Genomic DNA, 21192 nt, shown 5'->3' with positions numbered 1-21192 from the left:
AGTACTATTTTTTTTCAATTACCCGGCAATTATCCGGTATCCGGCCGGATCCACCAAAAAGTGCCGGATCTGCCGGGTACCGGATCCAAGCCGGGTACCCGCCCCATGTCTAATTCATACCTTTATGACATAAACGGCAAGTTTAAATGTAATTAAGGAAGATTTAATGAAGGCTATAGATGACTCACGCTGAACTGTCCCACCAAACTCAATGACAGGGGGGCGCTACCATCGTTCAACTATATGGTTTCCAACATGGCAAAAATCGGAACTAGCGATCTGGTATAGACGGTGGCGCCCCACTGTCAATGTCATGGATAGGACAGATCAGTATTTTGGAACTATACTGACAACGCCACTCTTGTGGTGGAGTTTTGGGCTGACGCTGTGTAGGTAAAAAAGAAGCATACTTGGAGAAGACATCAGTGATGTAGGCGCCTAGCACCGGTTGAACAGCGTGCGCTTCCTCGTAGTCGATGATGCTGATGTCCCGCGGCGAAGGCAGGTTCTTCCAGTCCGTGTTGGGCAGCATTCGGACCATGTGCACCCTGGGAATCATTGGAACAAACAAATATTAACAGGCCTGTTCATCTCCGCGAGTGTGCATCGAAAACAAAACACGCACGGCGTACTCTCCTATGATGTTAATGCCCGTATTCACAAACGATGCTTGCTTAAGTGAAGCAGAAAATCTAAGATCGAGAGAAGAAGAGCTCTGTGATTGGTTCGTGTGTCACCCTGTGCGTCTACGCGCACTCATAGTAGTTTGTGAATACGGGCGTAAATCCACAAGGCTTCCAAGAGCGTATCGTTATAACAATAATTATATTGATGAGCAAAAAAACTATTAACAAAGTAAAGTAACTAATTAGTAGCATATCTCGGGCGTCAAGCTAGTGTCTAAATCAGTTTAACTTACCCTACCACCACTTCACTGGTGGAATAGAGGGAAGGTAAGGGCTGGTGCTTGAAAGAAGTGTTCTTTGCGACCCTCTGGCTTGACGCCTACGAATATGTTAGCGAACAAGAGTACTAGAAATACTTTATTTATACAATCTCCTGGACATACCTGTAGCAGCAAATAGGGCCATTGCGCTCAGTTATTCTGGGCAGGTACATCTTGAACATGAATTTGTCCTCCTCCAAAATCTAGAAAACGAAAACATGGTTATTGTTACGTGTTACAATGGGGCGATACGTATTTTCAAGAGGAAAGTGAGCCGCGTCAAGGACCGCACCTTGCGCCAGCATAGCATCTAGAGCCAAGGCGGATATGGGCTAGTTTTGTGGGAGAACAAGTACGGGGCTACTTTGCTTTATTGCAGACGGGAACGGCACGTAAAGCGAAGTTTTTGGGGCAGAGGCGGACCAGCGTAATACGGCGTGGCTTACTTAGCACCAGCGCGGGCCTTAGGCCTCAGCCTCGAACTTAGCGGGCAGCAGGGCGGCGGCGGCGGCGGCGCGGGCAACGCAGACCCGTTCTCGAAACCAGCGGGCAGCTCGCGCGGCGCTTTAGCGGCGAAGTGTTGTGTTCGGGGTTGTGTTGTCGAGATATTTGTTTTTATTCGCGAACGAAATGTCTGAACAACGGCGACAATTTTATTTCGATTCAAATTTATTCCTTACGCTCGATTTATTGTGGGCATAAGAAGGAGTGCGCTGCCCGCTCGTTGCCCGCTCCCTCGCCGCTGCCCGCTCGTTGCTCGCTCCGGCGCCGCTGCCGCGCCGCTGTTTTCGAGAACCGGTCTATTTGATTTTACGCATAAGATCCTGCCGCTCCCGCCCCGCCGCCGCCGCCGCCCCGCTGCCCGCTAAGTTCGAGGCTGAGGCCTTACGGGGTCTTTGAGGAGGGAGATGGGTAGGGTTAACCTGAGCCAGCAGCATAGGGACGGCACGGAGGCGAGTTAGGGCGGGGTTTACTTTGAAATGAGCGGGCGGCGCGTTGATTGGTTTACCTCGCGCTTGGTGTCATAGGCCCTTGAGTATGGGAAGCGCGGCCCTGGGCGAAGGAGACGTGTAGGGTTTACCTTGCATTGAGCGAGGGAATGGAGGCCGCGTACCGGAAAACGCAGCGTGGGACGTCCACCTACAAGGTGGACCGACGACATCGTAAAGGTAGCAGGGAGGCACTGGACGCAGGCCGCTACCAATCGATCAACGTGGAAAGCATTAGGGGAGGCCTATGTTCAGCAGTGGACGTCCTATGGCTGAAATGATGATGATGATGATGAGCGAGGGTGCGGCGCGTCGAGTGGTTTAAGTACCTTGTGCTAGTGTTAGTGTCACAGGCCCTTGAGTATGGGGAATGGGAGGAAGGCTTACCGTAAGGTGAGGTGAGGTAAGTTAGCCATCTAGGTCGTAAGCCAGCTTAGCTGGCGCGGGTGTTACTTCGCCTCGGGCAAAGGAGATGTCCCTTTCCTTGAATGGCGAGTGCAGCGCGTTAAGTGGTTTACTTTGCGCTAGCGCTGGTGTCACAGGCTCTAAGTATGGGAAATGGGTAAGGCAGTGCGGGAAATACGTAACCTCGCTTCGGGCAAAGGAGATGACTCTCACCTTGCGCCAGCGCGGCCGCGGCGCCGCGTGCGCGTCATGGCGCCAGGCGGGCGGTGCGGCTGCTGCGTCGAGATGACTCTCACCTTGCGCCAGGCGCCGCGTGCGCGTCATGGCGCCAGGCGGGCGGTGCGGCTGCTGCGTCGAGATGACTCTCACCTTGCGCCAGGCGCCGCGTGCGCGTCATGGCGCCAGGCGGGCGGTGCGGCTGCTGCGTCGAGATGACTCTCACCTTGCGCCAGGCGCCGCGTGCGCGTCATGGCGCCAGGCGGGCGGTGCGGCTGCTGCGTCGAGATGACTCTCACCTTGCGCCAGGCGCCGCGTGCGCGTCATGGCGCCAGGCGGGCGGTGCGGCTGCTGCGTGGAGATGACTCTCACCTTGCGCCACCGCGGGCGGGGCGGCGAGTGCGGCGGGGCGGGGGGCGTGCTGCAGTGGCGCGTCTCCTCGTCGCCGCGGCGCCGCGTGCGCGTCATGGCGCCAGGCGGGCGGTGCGGCTGCTGCGTCGAGATGACTCTCACCTTGCGCCACCGCGGGCGGGGCGGCGAGTGCGGCGGGGCGGGGGGCGTGCTGCAGTGGCGCGTCTCCTCGTCGCCGCGGCGCCGCGTGCGCGTCATGGCGCCAGGCGGGCGGTGCGGCTGCTGCGTCGAGATGACTCTCACCTTGCGCCAGGCGCCGCGTGCGCGTCATGGCGCCAGGCGGGCGGTGCGGCTGCTGCGTGGAGATGACTCTCACCTTGCGCCACCGCGGGCGGGGCGGCGAGTGCGGCGGGGCGGGGGGCGTGCTGCAGTGGCGCGTCTCCTCGTCGCCGCGGCGCCGCGTGCGCGTCATGGCGCTGAGGCGAACGGTGTAGTTGCTGTTCGGTTGCAGGTCGTCGAACCTAGATAAATGTCATGAATGTCAAAATATCATCTTCTTCTATATAAATATATAAAAGGAGAAACTGACTGACTGACAGATCAACGCACAGCCTAAACGGCTAAACGTAGGCACTTGAAATTTGGAAGGGACATAGCTTAGGTACCGTAGAGGTGCACTAAGAAAGGAATTCCCGAAATTCCCACGGGAACGGGAGTTAGCGGGAAAAAACATTTGTATGAAAAAATCTAAACCGCGTAAGATAGACGCTTGAAATTTGGCATGCAGGTACCTTTGTAAACTTAAAGCTTAGTTACAACAGGATATTGCAAAATTCCCACGGGAACGGGAGTTAGCGGGAAAAAACATTTTGTATGAAAAAATCTAAACCGCGTCAGATAGATGAAGGGGGTAAAACGGGATCCACGCCTACGAAGTCGCGGGCGGCCGCTAGTTGAAGTATAATAGAGAGAAATAATAATACAGGTCGAGTGCTTAACTCAGTGATTGAAGTATGGCAACGGCATGGGAGTGTGTTTTTTGAGACGTCAAACGTCAACAAGACGATTTCTTTCAGATTAGTGTGCTTTGTCACGTCATGCTATTAATGTCGCCCCTCCCATGGTGGCGCTCCCATACCTCAGTTACAGGTGCAGGACTGAGTTAAACGCTAGAACTATAGTAGATTTAGGAGAAGACTTTATGGGTTACTTATTATGGGACGTACCTAGCAGTTCTGGAGTCGTTGGCCATGAATCTAGCGAGGGGACCCCACATGTCTTCCTTCACAGTTCCGAATCGGTCTCTGTACGTGGCGTTGCCCGTCAACTCAATCTGAAAAGAATAACTAAAATAGTTAATGCAGCTCAGAAGTTACTAATAATCCCGTTAGCCCCTCGTATTAAGCTAAATATGCTTGTGTCACGAGTGAGCTCACTACAATAGTCGAGCGTCAGTAGGGTTCGAACCCGTGTTTCTCGGATGACGAGCAAGCTCCTCTTTCCAACTGGGCACTCTAGACATATGCCCAGGGCCTTTGTCTGTTTTCAAAAAATACCTTTTTCCAAATGAGAAGAGTCGGGACCTTGATCCTTAAGTGCCCAGGGCCCCTAGTAAATTAAACACGGCCCTACTCTCAAGCTGCTGCTTATTCAATACACACACCGAGTATCCCTCGATTTCCGTGTTTTACCATGTAGCATAATATTTGTAGTTTCCACCAGAGGACGCCCACTGATAGACAATGGCCTCCCCAAGGATTTCCACAACGACCGCTTCTGCTGCCCACATCCAGGTGCTTTCTGGTGGCCTTCATCATCACCATCACTTCAGCCATAGGACGTCCACTGCTGAACACAGGCCTCCCCCAATGATTTCCACAAAGGCCGGTTGCGGTTGGTAGCGGCCTGCATCCAGCGTCTTCCTGCTACCATTATGAGGTCATCGGTCTGGTGATCTTAATGGACACAGAAAAACCAAGACACTATATCTATCAAACTCACCGAGTACCCCTTGATCTCAGCGTTGGGCTTCCTCGGCGACTCACAAGTCGGCTTCATGAAGCCGCCGGTGCAGTCCACGGTGACGTTGCTGGGCTTCCCTGGGATGCCGTCCAGGTTGGCCGCTTCCATCTTCTCGGACCACTGCCGTTTCAACCAAAGGATGCATGATGATAGCCTTGATCCAAAAGACCAAGACAACGTACCCAGGGCCCGCGTCCCAGGGGCCCCTTTTGCTCTCAAAAAATACCTTTTTCCAAATGAGAAGAGCCTCTATTTATCCTTAAGTGCCCAGGGCCCCTAGTAAATTAAAGACGGCCCTGCTCCCAAGCTGCTGTCTTATTCTATACACTCACCGAGTACCCCTTGATATTTGCCGTTTCAACCAAAGGACGTCCACTGATGAACAATGGCTTCTCCAAAGATTTCCACGACTGGATCCTGCCCGCATTGAGGTGTCTTTTGATGGCTTTGATGGACACACAACGATCGCTTGTGCTGCCCGCATCCAGCAGCTTTCTGATGGACACAAGAGACACTATATCTATTACACTCACCGAGTACCCCTTGATCTCAGCGTTGGGCTTCCTCGGCGGCTCCCAGGCCAGCTTCATGAAGCCGCCGGTGCAGTCCACGGTGACGTTGCTGGGCTTTCCCGGAATGCCGTCCAAGGTGGCCGCTTCCATCTTCTCGGACCACTGCCCGCATTGCTTAGAGTAGTCCGAACAGGCGGATACCTATTATGAAAGTCAAATAAGAATTCGTCTATTTTGCAAGTAGGCTTTTTATAAAACTCTTTTACATGCCCCAGTTTATTTTAAGCCTACCACTGCTTCGGGACGACAAATGGGTTGTCTCAACACTCAGTCACTATTGTCAGCCTTTATTTCATATCTTTTATTCACTCTTTTATTTATTTCATAGGACAACCAACAAGACATGCACTAAAACAATATTTACAAGGTGTTTGAACTTAATCTAAGTGCTGACTTAATTAAAGGATTTACAGGTTGCCACGGCATGCAATAGTGGACTTTTAAATTTAAAAAGTCGTATTTTACGTCACATACTATAATTGCAGTTACTACTCTACTTTCATATCACTACGTTCTAAAGTAAGCTCTATTTGCAGCCATAATGTCTGTTAATCTTGTGAAATCTTACTTGAAACACGTAGGTGCTATACGGCTCTAAATTATCGAACATGTACGGTAGATTTCTACCGTCTCTCGAGTGGTAAGCCGTGCGTGCCTTGTTGTCGTCCTTCTTCCTTGCCTCTAGTATGTAGTAGTGTATTAAGTCGGCTATATCCTTCGGTGGCGGGGGCCAGCCTATCGTCACCGAGGTCGCAGAGAATCCCTTTATAGAAATATTAGGAACAAATACCGGCTCCTTGTCCAAAGTCTTCACGATATTCTTATGTAACCATTCTCCATTTTTGACCCAATTCTTCGTCTTCACTTCCAACTTGATCTCGTATTCAGTGGATTTGTTTAGGCCGTTGATGACGAACGAAGTGTTTTTCTGTCCGATTTTCTCGCGCGTGTACAGTCTGAAGTCTTTTGAGGGTAGTTCTCTAATGAGGAGCGTGTAGAACTCTATGGGCGAGTTGTAGGCGCGGACCGTCCAGTTGATGTATAGTTGGGTCGTGTTGATGGCTGTGACGTTGAAGCCGACGATTTCCGGCGGCGCATACACTATGACGTCAATCGCTCCTGTTTAAGAAAAATACATCAGTGATAAGTAAACATTTTCACAGAAATTATCTTATAGATTTAGTCGGCTGCTACTCGGTCGACTTTTACACTTTCCATAACTATCATGACCAGTGGCCTCTGCCAGGGATTCCACAACTTCTGGTCCTATGCTGCCCTCATTCAGGTGCTACCCACGACCTTCTAAATCGTCGGTCCATCGAGTGGGAGGCCAGTCCACACTGCAAACGTTACTTAAGATTAGCAAGCAAGACTGGTCATCGTGGAAATCCTTGGCGGAGGCCTTAGTCCAGTAGTGTCCTTTATTTGGCTGAAACGAAAGAATCAACTTACCCCTGATGACAGTATTGGAGACAGTATCGTTGATCTCGCAGACATAAGTCCCGCTGTCGTTGGCCGTGATGTGTATATCGTAGGTGCTGTTGATTCGCTTCAAGCCGACGGGGTTCGCGTTGCGTAGTTGCGGCTCCGGCGATTTTTCGTCGGTGTCGTTCTTGTACCATCGCACTTCTGTTGGCTTGTTGTACACTGTCGGACAGTTTTTGTGATATAAGTAGAGTTTAATATTGATAGAATTCATAGAGATAATATAGAGAGATGCCAACTAATGCGCAGAGTTTGAAACTCAGTGTCTAATTAGAAATTCACGCACACAAAGTAATCAAAATATTTTCTCATTATCCACTGCGGTATCAGTACTCAACGTTCGAATAATCTTTAGTACCTACTACGCAAGCAATGTAAACTGTTTACATTATAACGTCGCTGCTGTCATCATTGCATACACGAGAAATGTGTTCCGTTTTTGGGCATATTGCTGCGACACCGGCCCCGCCCCCTTGTCACTTGTATGGAAAAAATCATTCCTGGCCCTCTTTAACTGTCAATACTGGCTTCCTGACAAATAATTCAGTTACGATCTTTTGTGAGGTTTTAAAATGTACATTTAATAACATGGAGTGTTTAACTTAATATCGCCATTTTGTAGATGCGCCTTTTCGTGATTCGTCCCACGATATTTGAGACAGAAATTTCTCCCTATTATTCAGGCAAACATAATGTCACATTTAGACAATGGAGTTTAAAAGACCTACAACCGCTGATATTCAGCTGTTTCCTCAACTATTGTTTCATGTGATTCGCATAGAAACAGTCTGACCGCAAACCCAATTACATAAACACAGCCACTTTGCATAAAAACTAATTTTCATACACTAATTAATTCGTTTTAATACTTATCTGACGCAATTTTCATACATTCGATAGTTAATATCGCTTTAACATAATAGAACTCAGGAAAACTGTTGTTATTAGGATATTATTTTTAGTAAAATAAATAATTCATATATTACAAACGATACTTAATTATCGCTTTTTCCTTCATACAGGGAAAAGTAGTTTAATTGTTATTAAATGGTTCATGAGTATACGATTTAAAATAAATAATATTTGGACGCTTTGAGCCGCACCGTGCAGTGCCCTTGCGATGCGTTCTGCGGTCAGGCCAAAGTGAACACAGCCCGCATCACATATTAAAAACATTGGGCTGCGTTCACTTTGACCTGAACCAGAGTAAATACAAATGAGTAGACCATCTTCATAGAAACGCAACGAGCGCGGTTTGTATGACAGAATTCGGCGCAACCACGACTGGCTCCCCGCTAAATTTTGTCAGTGTGTGCGTGCGCGCCGCATACGTGTTGGCGCGCTCACATACAAATCGCGCCCGTGCGTTTCTATGAATATGACCTACTCATTTGTATTTACTCTGCCTGAACGCAGAATGCATCCAGTGTGGTTAAAATCATTTAACATTTTTGATATTGAAATGAGGGTTTTCGCGTATGAAAAATCCGCCAGATGGCAATACGTAGACGCGAGGTCCAAATGATTTTTGACATGACATTGACAGATATGTCAAAATCCACCAATCATGCAGCAGTCAGACCACACATCCACGTCCCGCCATCTAGCGGATCTTTCATACGCGAAAAGCCTCATTGGAACAACAACCCATCAATAGACAACTTGTGTATGGTCAGTGGCCTAATTCACGTATTTTGACAGTCAAGATCTCGCTGACGTTCAGAAGTCGTCCCATTGAAAAACAGTTCTAAACCCGTGTTCACAAGGTTCATTTCGATAGAATGATTACTCGATAGGATCGCAACTCAGCGATTTGTTGTCATTGAAGTTATGTTACGTCGTCCCATTGAAAAACAGTTCTAAATCCGTATTCACAAGGTTCATTTCGATAGAATGATTACTCGATAGGATCGCAACTCAGCGATTTGTTGTCATTGAAGTTTTGTTACGTCGTCCCATTGAAAAACAGTTCTAAATCCGTATTCACAAGGGGCATTTTGATAGAACGATTACTCGATAGGATCGCAACTCGAGTGTTTTGTTGTCGTTGATTTTGTTACGTGAATAAGGCTACAGGTTCTACTTCATAACACACGACTAATGATCCCTACTTCCCAGATTATTAATATTATTAATGCGTAAGTAGCTCTGTTATGTATGTTACGCTTTCATGCCTAAACCACTGAACCGGTTTTAGAAATTTGGTATAGATTTTTTTTTATTGTTAATATTACACAAATGACTAATAAAATATACCCGTTAGCCTCTCATACTAAGCTAAATATGCTTGTATCACGAGTGAGCTCACCACAATAATCAATAGGCGGCGGGGACCAAACCCACGTTTCCCGGATCACGAGTCGGCCAGTCCGACCCCTTCACCGTTCGGCTATCGTCGTGGCTCAGTAGTTAATAGTTTGAGTCCCGGGAAAGGACATAGGCCAGTTTTTGCCCAGGTTTTTTAAACAGGGATGCGTGCGATATTTTTCCTGCGACTGACAAAAAGTCACGTGGGTGTGAAGCCGCGGGTAAAAGCTAGTCCTATTAGACCATACAAACCTTCGAATTCGCAGTAAAGCTTCACGTGGGACGTGTCAGACACATTGAGCTTCAAGGGGCCAGCGGTCTTGGTCACCAGCTTGCCATCGAATCTGAGATCCAGGGTCGCAGTCCTGTGGGAATAATTTAAAAGTTACAAAGTATGTCTGCTGTAATAATAAGTGTTTGTAACAGGCATTTATAGGTCTATAGTGCTTAACTCAGTTAGTGCCTGAGGTATGGGAGCGGCACGGGAGACGTGACATTGACAAGTCAAAGCAGGCCTGGCTCACTCCGCGCGGTACATCCGATAATTACCTACAGCGAAGCGCCCCGCCGGCGGGTATTATATCAGTCGAGTGTCACGCGTGCGTTGTAGTACCTAATTCTATGATCGAAGTATTATTTAAAAATGGACATAAAGAGAAAGAAATATTATTGTGCGGCGTTCGGGTGTTTAAGGCCGGGTAGCAGAGAAAATGGCGAAAATGAGGTTTTCATTTTTCATTTTTGAGGTACTAAACAGTAAAATTAAAGGCTAAGAATTTTTTTGAGCATAGTTGAGGATATTTTCTAGGGCTATTAACGGATGGAAACACGATTTGATGAAGTTGACTCGATAGAATAAATTCCCAAAGTTACCTCTATTCGTTTTCTATTTATGGTTTTATTTTTAAAATAAGCGATTTGAGATTCTGAATCTTTTACTAAACTAAAGTTCAGAAATAACTTGAGGGCTTTTAACGGATGAAATTTTTATATTGCGTCTTATTTAGTTACTATGTTAAAAAATGTGGAAAAATCGCCCATGACGGCTTGGACAATCTCAATCAGTCGCGCGGTGGCGCTTACGGAGGACGGACGCGTGTCAGTTTTTTGGCTGTGACAGTTCGCGATTTGTCAATATTTTTGACAATGATGACTTTGATGAGTCACAGTATAATAACATCAGTGTTACTGGAGAAAGCTAAAATTTTTGATAATTAAGAATTATGAATTTTGTCTACCTATTGAAATTTAAACCGTTGGCATCCTTTTAAACTAAGACTCTACTCATGATACATAGTACATTCCTCAAATATGAGACAAAAGCAATGAGTTTAAATTACATTTTAATAGTACCTACATACAATCGTCTTACACTCTTTAGAAGAGCACACTGACACAAATACATAATAAAAAATTAAGTCAGTGGGTCAAATATAGGGGCAGCTGCACGTCACTGAAAGACGATTCTGTTTACTCGGCATCTGGGCTGGAGAACATGAATCCTTGCTTACAGATGCAGATGTAAATAGAGTTATAATTGGACAAACATCCAGACATCATGACATCCAGACATCCAAACTTTCGCCTTTATAATATTAGTAGGATATTTCACAATCCAAACTAATATTTACTATTTAGCATTTACTTACAGTAAATATTAGTTTGGATTGTGAAATATTAAAATAAAAAAAAGAATAAAACAAAATAGGGTTTCAAATTACCTACCTATATCTAATATTATAAAGAGGTAAAGTTTGTGTGTTTGTATATTTTTTAAATTGTAAGGGGTAATCTCGGAATCTACTGAACCGATTTTAAAAAATCTTTCACCAATAGAAAGCCACATTATATCTGAGTGTAATAGGATAGGTTATATAAAAACCGAAAAATTCCACGCGGGCGAAGCGGCGGGCGGAAAGCTAGTTTATTTATAATTATGTAAGAGCATAATTATTAAAGTCAAAGTCAAACATTCTTTATTTGTGTGGCCCTATATTAACGAGAGATTACAAGGCGTCAAATATTTCAAGAAAAAAATTAAAAACTATTATAAAGCTAAATTTTGCTCTCATGGAGCCTTTACCTACTCTGACAAATTAAGACTTAGAGAAGAAACTAATAATAAAACTATTTAACTGTCCTGCAATGAAAAGCTTGATCGGGTACAACACCTCAAGTTATTTCAGAACTTGATTTCATTAAAAGACTCCAAATATCAAATCGCTTAGGTATCTAAACTCAAATGATTCTGAAATGTTAAGTGGCATAAAGTTGGGCATAATGAATAACCCATTAAGATAGTAGCGCCCTCCTGGCAATGACATACCTGGAACGATAGAGTATTGGACAACTAATAAAAATGACTGACGGATATCGTAGAGACCTGAAAGTTGGAAGGTGAGTTCTTTGTATGACTTAGGCATCTCATAAGAAAAGATTTTCCGAAATGGGGTCATGAAATGAAGGGGGTAAAAAAAGGGGGCAAAGTTTGTATGGGACAAAGTGATTCCTTGGTTCAATCTACTTGAAATTTAGCTTAACAATTCCTCAATATAATTCATGAAAGACGTGTGGAACGGGTAGAAAGTAATTTTGGCAGTCATTTTCTTCGAAGTTGATATCAATACTACTTCGTGCCTTTGATTTAATTACTTTTTATTTTTACAAGTGTTTGAAAACTCCATGTCAGATTGTGTTCAATGTCAAGTGAAATCTCAAATTGAAAAACCTCAATCTCAATGAGGAGACTCTGTATTTATTCCTAGAATTCCCCTAACACAGTCAAATTACCCTTTCGAATTCAAGACAGTGCAGTTTCCCATCAGTCTGCTTCGTAATGACTATAAACAAAGCTCAAAGTCAAACTCTAGGGACCTCTGCTTAAACTCCCATGAGTGCACAGAGGTACGCAGGTAACCGCGTGTGATGCTCATAGTAATTTTCGATACAGAACCCCGTACATACGTCATACATATTATAGAAAGAAAACACCCAAACCAATACAAACAAATATGTTTCTGCTATTTTAGTATGATATTTTTATTTATTAATAAACAAAGATACTGAACAAAATTGATGCGTGTACTGATTAATGTTATTAATCACATGCAAAGCTTCGTAAATTGCAACAACTATAATTTATTATCCAAGCTCTAAATAATCGCTACTAAGAGTAACTTATCATAAAACTGTTTTTCCAATCGCTCAAGCTCCCAAGGGCCTACCGATAGGTCGGGTGACGTAATCTTGAAACTCTTTAAGCCGGCGCAGAACTTCCAGAAGGTCGGGCGACGCCACGGCCACTTTGAACTGTGTTTACTTCTGCAGTTATATTTTATATTTATTCGATTCTAGAATATATTCCCAAAAAGTCTAAAAGGTGTTTTAATTTGTATCACTTGGATATGATTTGTATTAGAAAGTGTTGTGAGTGTGACGCTTGAAGGGAAGGAAGTCAACTTAACCTAACCAGCTGCGTATTTCTATACTGTGTAGCTGAAAATTGTGGCGGGAGCTCCTTGGCGCGCTGTCTTCGGCGAAGAATTGCGCGCGCAGATTTTGACAGCGCGAAATACCTACTTTAGCAGAAATACCAAGCCTTAAATTCGAAAAGAAATCTACCGGATTTATCTTTTTTTTTCGCTTCCCAAAGATGCTGAAAGGTATGTTGGCCATGTAAGTAATCAATAATTCTTAGGATAGTATAGGAACCTAACCTACCATGACTACTGCTCAGAATGCGTTCGTTTGTTTCAGCCAAATGACGTCCACTGCTGGACAAAGGCCTCTCCCAAGGTTTTCCATAATGAATGCGTACTTACCTACATACGTACCTCATTACAAATAAGTAGATTAATTATTTTTTTACTAGACTGACAGCAACCCTAACAGCGTAAGAAGAGTTCAGAGGCACGCGATAGAAAGAGACAAAACTTGTAGGTGAATAAAATTGTAGGTACGTAGTGCTGTGCGAGCTGAATTCCACTGTATCGCGTCGTAGCAAGACTCGCATTTATTTAAATCGTCTTGCGGAGTAATCCTTCTGTACCTGTACTATTACTTATTCTGTGGTCAAATTCAAAGTCAAAATTTCTTTATTTGTTTAGACTAATAAATAGTTCTTACAAATCGTCATTTTGCTCTTAAGGACCCTCTACATGTCTCATAATCTTTTTACCCTACCAGCGCTTCGAGACCAACATTTGGCAAGTGCTGAGAAGAAGCGCCGCAACAAACTCAGTCACCACTGTCTGCCGGTTAATAAAAATAAATAGAAAAAGCAGTAGTAGGTACATTTGATTCAGGAGCAGTTCACTGAATTTACCACGCATTCTTGTTGTATGGTGTATCTTATAAGAATGGGTATACAAAATTGCGTGGTATATTAAACAAGGTAGTAACGTGCTAATATCTAGACTTTCAGATTAAGATACTTAAATACTAGTAGAAATGACTCGCACTAATAAATTTGAATAACTTGGATTGACCAGTCCCCGAAAGCAGCGCCTGTTCACAGACATGACGAGATTGACACATTATGACGTGACAGAGTATCTATATTCTATATCTATATCTATATAAATAAAAGAAAGTCGTGTTAGTTACTCCACTTATAACTCAAGAACGGCTGAACCGATTTAGCTGAAAATTGTCAGGGAGGTAGGTTAGAGCCAGGAGAAGGACATAGGATACTTTTTATCCCGTTCGAAATTAAAAAAAAAAGTCTGCTTATTTGTTGCCAAACAAAGTTTATTATTAGTAAATTGCGGAACAAAGTTCGCCGGGTCAGCTAGTATAATATAAATCTCAAAGAGAGAAGCACAGAAGTCCCATTAATGGACGGCCCCTAGACACCTATTCTTGTCAATTTCATATATTAGCTTGTCGTCGCGTCTCCGCGACTCTGATGCCAAGTGTACGGAGCTTTGAACAAAATATTATGAAATTCTCGGACTTTAAGTCTAACTCGCCGAGCTGTCGCTGTCGCGTATCGCCTAGTGTGCGCCTATACTAACACTGAGTTGCACCACCTAACTTTGACCGTAACTATAACGTTAACCGGTATTTTTTGTATGGAGTTTGATAGATTTTTGACGTTCGTCAAAGTTTTAAAGTAAGATGGTGCAACTCAGCCTAAAAGTCTAAGTGCAAGTCCTCACCTGTTATCTGTGAGCTCGCCAAGTTTGGCCAGGCAGACGTAGTCGCCTGCATCAGCGTCGGTGACGTTGCTCAACGTCAACTTGACAGTTTTGCGCTTCCTCGTGTTGCCATCGCGGTCTCTGTCGGGCAACTTCGTTTCGATTGGTACCACTTTCAACCTGACGAGAGAAGTTTAATTAATGTTACAGAGAAGTACTTGTACAATAACTGGTCAGCTAGTGGAATAACTTGAAACAGAGTTAGCTTGGTAACAATAATAACAACATGTTTTTAATATATTATTTTAAACTTTCATGGTTGGTCACTAACATTAGAATTGAAAAAAAAGGGATTGCTACAATGTCCCTTATTTACGAAGTCAAAGTCAAAGTCAAAATTTCTTTATTTGTTTAGACTAATAAATAGTTCTTACAAATCGTCATATGCTCTTAAGGAGCCTCTACATGTCTCATAATCTTTTTACCCTACCAGCGCTTCGAGACCAACATTTGGCAAGTGCTGAGAAGAAGCGCCGCAACAAACTCAGTCACCACTGTCTGCCGGTTAATATAAATAAATAGAAATAGTAGTAGTAGGTACATTCGATTCAGGAGCAGTTCACTGAATTTACCATGCATTCTTGTATGGTGTATCATAAGAATGGGTATACAAGATTGCGTGGTATATTAAACAAGGTAGTGACGTGCTAATATCTAGACTTACATATTAAGGTACTAGTAGAAATGACTCGCATACATAAATTTGAATAACTTGGATTGACCAGTCCCCGAAAGCAGCGCCTGTTCACAGACATGACGAGTGAACCAGCCATCGCTTCACTCGACCATATTAGAGGGAATGTAACGACCCGCCTCACTACGCCACCACCCCAGAGACATTTTAGTGAGAATGACAATGCCAAGTTATCTCTTTAAAAAAAACTCCCATATTATGTTAGCACTGTAACAATGGAGTTACTCTGTGATCATGGCACTTGGCATATTTTTAGTAAGTACCTACTTTGCAGCAAACAAAATGTTTTACTATCCAGAACTTTTTAAATTAAGATGCTTGAAGTCATATTATGGAAAAAATTAAGGTAACTTACAGTAAAGTTAGAGAAACTCTGCCTAAGATGAGTCTTGTATAAATTACTATCATGTTTTGAGACAGAGATCGTGATTCCTTTCTCCACCGGCAATGTCTAGTGTGGAGGTCTGTCTTATTGTTTTTGTACTAAAATCTGGCAATAAATATTTTCATTTTCAGATAAATTACTGACTTCGACTGGGTTCGATTTCCGCCTTAGGCAGTTCGATTTTTTCAAGTTATTTATAATTTGGTTTGAGATGCAACTCTTTGACGCTAAAAATTAAATAAGTAAATTACTGACCGCTTAGGATGTGTAGCGTCGGTGATCGGCTGCCCCTTGAAGAGGAACTCGACCGATTCAGTCTCCGGAGACACGCTGCAGTTGAAGCTCGCATCTCCGCCGATTTCACCCTTCGGTGGAGGCAAATCTATGTCTATGGTTTCTTGAGCTGGAACAATAAACCACCCAAGTTTAAAACTATTAGAAGGCCTTGTAAATTGCTTCCGGGAGGGTAGATATTCGGAATTAATTTCTATACCAATTCAGTGACACTATTGGTGTAACAATAATAATAGTCATAAAGGAGTTTTTGTTAATATCTTGATTGATGGTAAAGCTTTACATTTTTTTAAAGATAACGACAATTTAAATTTCTCTAAATTGCCTATTTCTTATAGTAGTAATCAATCGTCTGTATATGGAGTCACACTAATACTATAAAGGCGCATATATGTGAGTGTGTATGTTTGTAATGTTTGTTACTTCTTCGTGTCTAAACAGCTGGAGCAATTTAATAAAATTTGGTAAGGAGCTGACACCCTGGATTAACACATAGGCTACGTTTTACCGCAGGGCATAGCTAGTTGATTATATTCTTGGAAATCTTTTCATTAAGTAGGAAATGTAAGAAAACTATCTACCTACAACTGCAACTGATGGCCAATACTCATTTTTCATTTTATTAAACTTCCTTACATTCCCAGGCTTCAAATAGCACATTTATGTAGCATTGTTTAACAACTTTATTAACAAAACAGGAATATAGTTATGTGTCATTGAGCAATTAAGATAACATTATGTTATGGTTTGCCTGTATCATATTCAGAACTCTGTATGGGGCACATGAAGCTAAGAACCATAGTCATAGATGCTATTTTGCAATGGCAATGTGTAGGATTATGTGCTGGGGATAGTATGTAAAGATATACATATAAAGGGTTATAACTAAAATAATGTCATTGCTATTTAAAATTAATTAATTAATTTTTTGACATAATTTTATTGTAATCGATGTGGTGACTAAACATGTAAGCGCTTTGGGTTTTCTGTAAGCTTATTATGTTGCTCATTAAATAAATAAAAATTTGCGACTTAGAAATTATTTTACACTGGGTTTGGAAACTGGGAAACATGGGTCTCAAATGCAACATTTCTAATGTGAGTTGAAGTAACATGAGCACTACAAACTTTTTTAATGTTCCAACACAACTGCTTTGGGAAAATATTGTTTGCTAGCGGTGAGAAATTGTGTAAGACTCAGTCCCAACTTACAATATCTTTTTTCAGCAAATCCTAACTACTTATTATATTAAACTTAAAATTAATTAGTTTTGTTATCAGTTAAAAAAATCAATTACATCAATAAATATGGAGGGACAACAGAACTGGTGATAATAACAGATGTTATAAACAATATCAATAATTCTTAGCATTTATTGACATTAATTATCAATTATTTTCTAGACTTGTTTTTTATTTATAAAACCCACCTAATTAGCAAATTGTGTGATAATTTCAAAGATAAGGATGATTATCTGTGAAGCTATCATAAAATGTAATACATAGTAAATATTTATTTTGTTAGCAGCAACTTTATACTAACATTAGACAGAATACCTACTAGGCCATTATAATATTAGCTGACCACTGAAATTAGTTATTTCATTAATACGTAATTCAATAGATAATACTCAATATTGCAGGTCACAGTGCAATAACCAATAGTTTATTGGATTGTTAGTGATAAAATTAACATATTTATGAACTACATAAACTAAAGTTTATAATATCTTGAACATAAGATGTTTATAAAGCAAGAAGAATGAGTTCTTTCAGAACACTAGTTACTAAGGTGAGAAGAGATAGTAAAAGTTATATTTACTAACAACTTAATACAAACAAAAGTACTTATTCCTTGACTGTTTTTATTTAGGAAACATTCATACTGACTCTTATTGCCAAGTAACTACAGTGGTGTGCCTACAGCTCATCTTACAAACATTTTTGTGATAATACAAATCCCTAAATCTCGATTTATGATAATTGTATGAGTCAGATAGAAAAACTCCATTCAGGGACTGAAACATCAGCACGCCCCCCGTAAATTTACAGGAAACATCAATTTAGCAAATGCGCTCTACAAAAATTATGGACAGGCTGTCGTTTTCGCAGAAATAACATACCAAGATGAAAAACTCCGATAGCTTTAGCACAAACGTTATAAAATATACTATTACTCACCTAAAACTGGATAACACAACGCAATACATGCAAAATATAGACCAAATGTCGCCGAAGACTTCCTGATGTTGCGACCCATTGTCATGGCGGAAACAACAGTTTTTCACGAATGATATCCGTAAAGGTGCGATAATAAACACATCTCACAGATATTAGACCATTTTCAATTCATTTGCACGGCGATAGCACTGATATTTTCTAAAATTAAAACAAAGTTAGAGATTGACACCCGACTGAAGCCGAACAAACAATCCTTTTTTTTTTTTTTTTTTAATATTGTTTTTCACGGCTCTGGGTGCAAGCCCTTTTAAGCCAGTCTTTGAAGTCCGTTGAACTTTTGTTTGAATTTGACACATCACATCTGTGTTTGACACTTCACTGAGTTCACTGCACTGATGCACAGCACTGATGATTCCAACTGATTCACTGATATTCTCTTCTCAAATAGTTCCCAGAGTTGAAACCACGAAAGTATATAAGGGTTTGAAAAGTTTCGGATCCTTCAGGAGCTCGTCCAACGACTCTGGTACACGTTCACAAATAGATTGAAGGTCATCGATCATGACCAGTCTCTGAACTCCAAAACTTCTACATTTCAAGATTATGTGTTCCAAATCAGCAAGCTCTTCATTGCAATATGTACATTCAGGGCTCGGAATCAAGTTGAGCCTCTTCAGGTGAGTGGGAGCGTGGCAATGGCCAAATCTCAGCCTATTTATGATGGTTATAAACTTCCTGTTATCTATATTCTCATTCCTCCGATGGTACCAAGGTTTGGCGGGCGGGCTTCCTTGGATCTTAGCATACCATTTTCCCTTTTCCATACTAGTAATTGTCCAGTACTCATGCCATATCTTTTTCAGGTCTTGACTGATTGCGGCTTGATAGTCAGTGTGAGGTAACTTCAACAACGTAGAATGGTCAACATCAAAGTCATTCCTTGCAGCCAGATCAACAATTTCATTCCCCCTGATGCCACGGTGCGATGGTACCCAAAGGAAGAGCAGTGTCTTACCAGTAAGTCTATATATGTTATTAATTAATTTCTTAACATCATAAATTATATAATTCAAATTATATTTACAAGAGTTATTTTCCAGAGCTAGTAATACACTTTTAGAGTCAGTTAGAATAATAATATTGTCAGATGGTGGATTACATGTACAGATATGTTTAAGTGCTAAGAGGATAGCATAACTTTCTGCAGTAAAGATACTACAGTGGCTTTCAATTTTATGACTTTGAGTAAGTTTAAGTTGTGGATCATAAAATGCAGAGGTTACTCTATTCTCTTTCTTTGAACCATCTGTGTACACTTTATAATAAGACTTATTTAGAAATTTATTAAGATCGATTTGATTGGTGATCTTTTCTCTTAAAATAGTGAAATTTTTTACAACAAGATCTTCATAATTAACTTTATACATGGGCCATGGCTTATCTTTATACATATTTACAGTGAGAGACTCTATATACAATGCAATTCTTAGTAAGGCTGGAGTGCGTCCAGATATTAACTCATTACCTGTAATTGGAGGAGGAGGAGTAGAGCACATTTGGGATGATAAGGGAGGCATGATTCTATCTAGTACTGGTTTGTTGGTTGAAGTTATTAGTTTAAGGCAAAAATTTCCTGCTAGTTGAATACGTCTCAGTACTAAAGGTGGAATGCATGTTTCACATTGCATAGCAATGATAGGAGTTGAACACATAGCTCCTGTTATTATTCTAAGTGCTTTATTCTGAATAACGTCTAATTTTTTTAGTAGGGTTGGGCTACAGTTCATATATGCCAAAGTACTATAGTCGAAATGACTGCGTACTAAACTCTTGTATAACATTGATAAAATCTTGGGATCAGAGCCCCAACTTACACCAGCTAGTGAACGCAATATGTTTAAAGCCTTAGAAGAGTTGCGAATTAGAAGCTTAATATGACTTTCAAATGTGAGTTTTTTATCTAGACACACTCCTAAAAACTTTTTTTCCTGAATCCATGGAAGAGGATTATTATTGTAATAAATAGTAGAATTACAGTCATTATACTTTTTCGAGAATATCATAGCGCCGCTCTTATTGGGACTAATATCAAGTTTTAATTTACCAGAGTAAAAATTATGAATTTCAACTAAAGCTAGGTTTAGATTATGCACAGCAGTGTTTACATTCTTATTTACAGTATAAATTAATAAATCATCAGCAAATTGTAAAAATTTTATATCACCTTGTGGTAAATACTTATTAATTTGGCTGGTGTATAAATTGTACAATAATGGCGAAATCGTAGCACCCTGCATTGTGCCTTTATATACATATCCGGGTCCATGAATAATGTTATTAAATTTTATATACATTATTCTTTTGTACAAAAAATTGAAAATCCATTTACAGACTACCCCGGGTACTCCAATATCACATAAGATGGCTATTAAAATTGAGGGGACCACGTTATCGAATGCGCCCTGTACATCAAGGAAGACACAAGCTGTTGCAGAGTGACCGTCAAGAGAATTCCTAACATCTGAGACCAATGCTGTAAAACTTTCTGCTGCACTTCGGCCTTTCCTAAATCCGAATTGTTCATTTGGTAAGATATTATTTGATTCGACATAATAATCTAATCTTGTCTTTAACATGCACTCAAATACTTTACCTATACATGAAGACAGAGAAATTGGTCGATAAGAGTTACAGTCATCAGGAGGCTTATCTGGTTTAAGTATAGGAATGACACATTGAGTCTTCCATGAGTCTGGGATGACCTGTGTTTGCCATAGTAAATTAAAAATGTAGAGTAAAAGTTTTTTGGCATTAATATGTAGGCGACGAATAACTTCATAAGGAATGTTGTCTAAACCAGGAGTAGTGTTCCTACGAGACTGCAGAGCAGTCATAAACTCTTCCCAAGAAAAATGTTGAGACAAAAAAGCTGCTTTTTCATCACCAATTTGAGAGAAATATGTTTGCAATAATGAATTATTTACTTGTTTTTCAGGAGGAGATAGAGGAGAATATTTCTCAAAAAAAGAGGGAATCCATTCATCATTCTTCGGCAGTTTGGGAATTGAAACACGCTTAAACCTCTTCATATAGTTCCATACTGTACTAACAGGAGTATATCTATTAAAAGATTCACATAAAGATTTC

At 41.6% G+C, this 21192-nt stretch overlaps 1 protein-coding gene and 1 long non-coding RNA gene across 2 annotated transcripts in view; one reads left to right on the top strand and one right to left on the bottom strand.

Annotated features, from left to right (window-relative positions):
* The window catches only part of LOC135084099 (tyrosine-protein phosphatase 69D), a 53432-nt gene extending 35139 nt beyond the window's left edge, over positions 1 to 18293 (bottom strand). Inside the window, exons 1-13 of the mRNA XM_063978844.1 lie at positions 18046 to 18293; positions 15826 to 15973; positions 14453 to 14611; positions 9546 to 9658; positions 6954 to 7148; positions 6070 to 6620; positions 5463 to 5642; positions 4134 to 4240; positions 3284 to 3428; positions 2783 to 3210; positions 2554 to 2704; positions 1070 to 1149; positions 411 to 548 (exon numbers count right to left, since the gene is read on the bottom strand). Coding sequence (XP_063834914.1) covers positions 411 to 548; positions 1070 to 1149; positions 2554 to 2704; positions 2783 to 3210; positions 3284 to 3428; positions 4134 to 4240; positions 5463 to 5642; positions 6070 to 6620; positions 6954 to 7148; positions 9546 to 9658; positions 14453 to 14611; positions 15826 to 15973; positions 18046 to 18130 — 2480 coding nt within the window. The 5' untranslated portion in view covers positions 18131 to 18293. The remainder of the gene's footprint in view (positions 1 to 410; positions 549 to 1069; positions 1150 to 2553; positions 2705 to 2782; positions 3211 to 3283; positions 3429 to 4133; positions 4241 to 5462; positions 5643 to 6069; positions 6621 to 6953; positions 7149 to 9545; positions 9659 to 14452; positions 14612 to 15825; positions 15974 to 18045) is intronic.
* A 45-nt stretch (positions 18294 to 18338) lies between these two features.
* On the top strand, positions 18339 to 21192 carry LOC135084221 (uncharacterized). Its single transcript, XR_010259790.1, has 4 exons — positions 18339 to 18722; positions 18909 to 19062; positions 20437 to 20632; positions 21041 to 21192. It is a non-coding gene; the product is annotated as an uncharacterized LOC135084221 (long non-coding RNA).

The sequence above is a fragment of the Ostrinia nubilalis genome, chromosome 25, assembly GCF_963855985.1.
Source record: "Ostrinia nubilalis chromosome 25, ilOstNubi1.1, whole genome shotgun sequence".
In the NCBI taxonomy this organism is placed as follows: Eukaryota; Metazoa; Arthropoda; class Insecta; order Lepidoptera; family Crambidae; genus Ostrinia; species Ostrinia nubilalis.
Note: the sequence above shows the minus strand (reverse complement) of the source record. Positions and strands in the feature narration are given on the sequence as shown.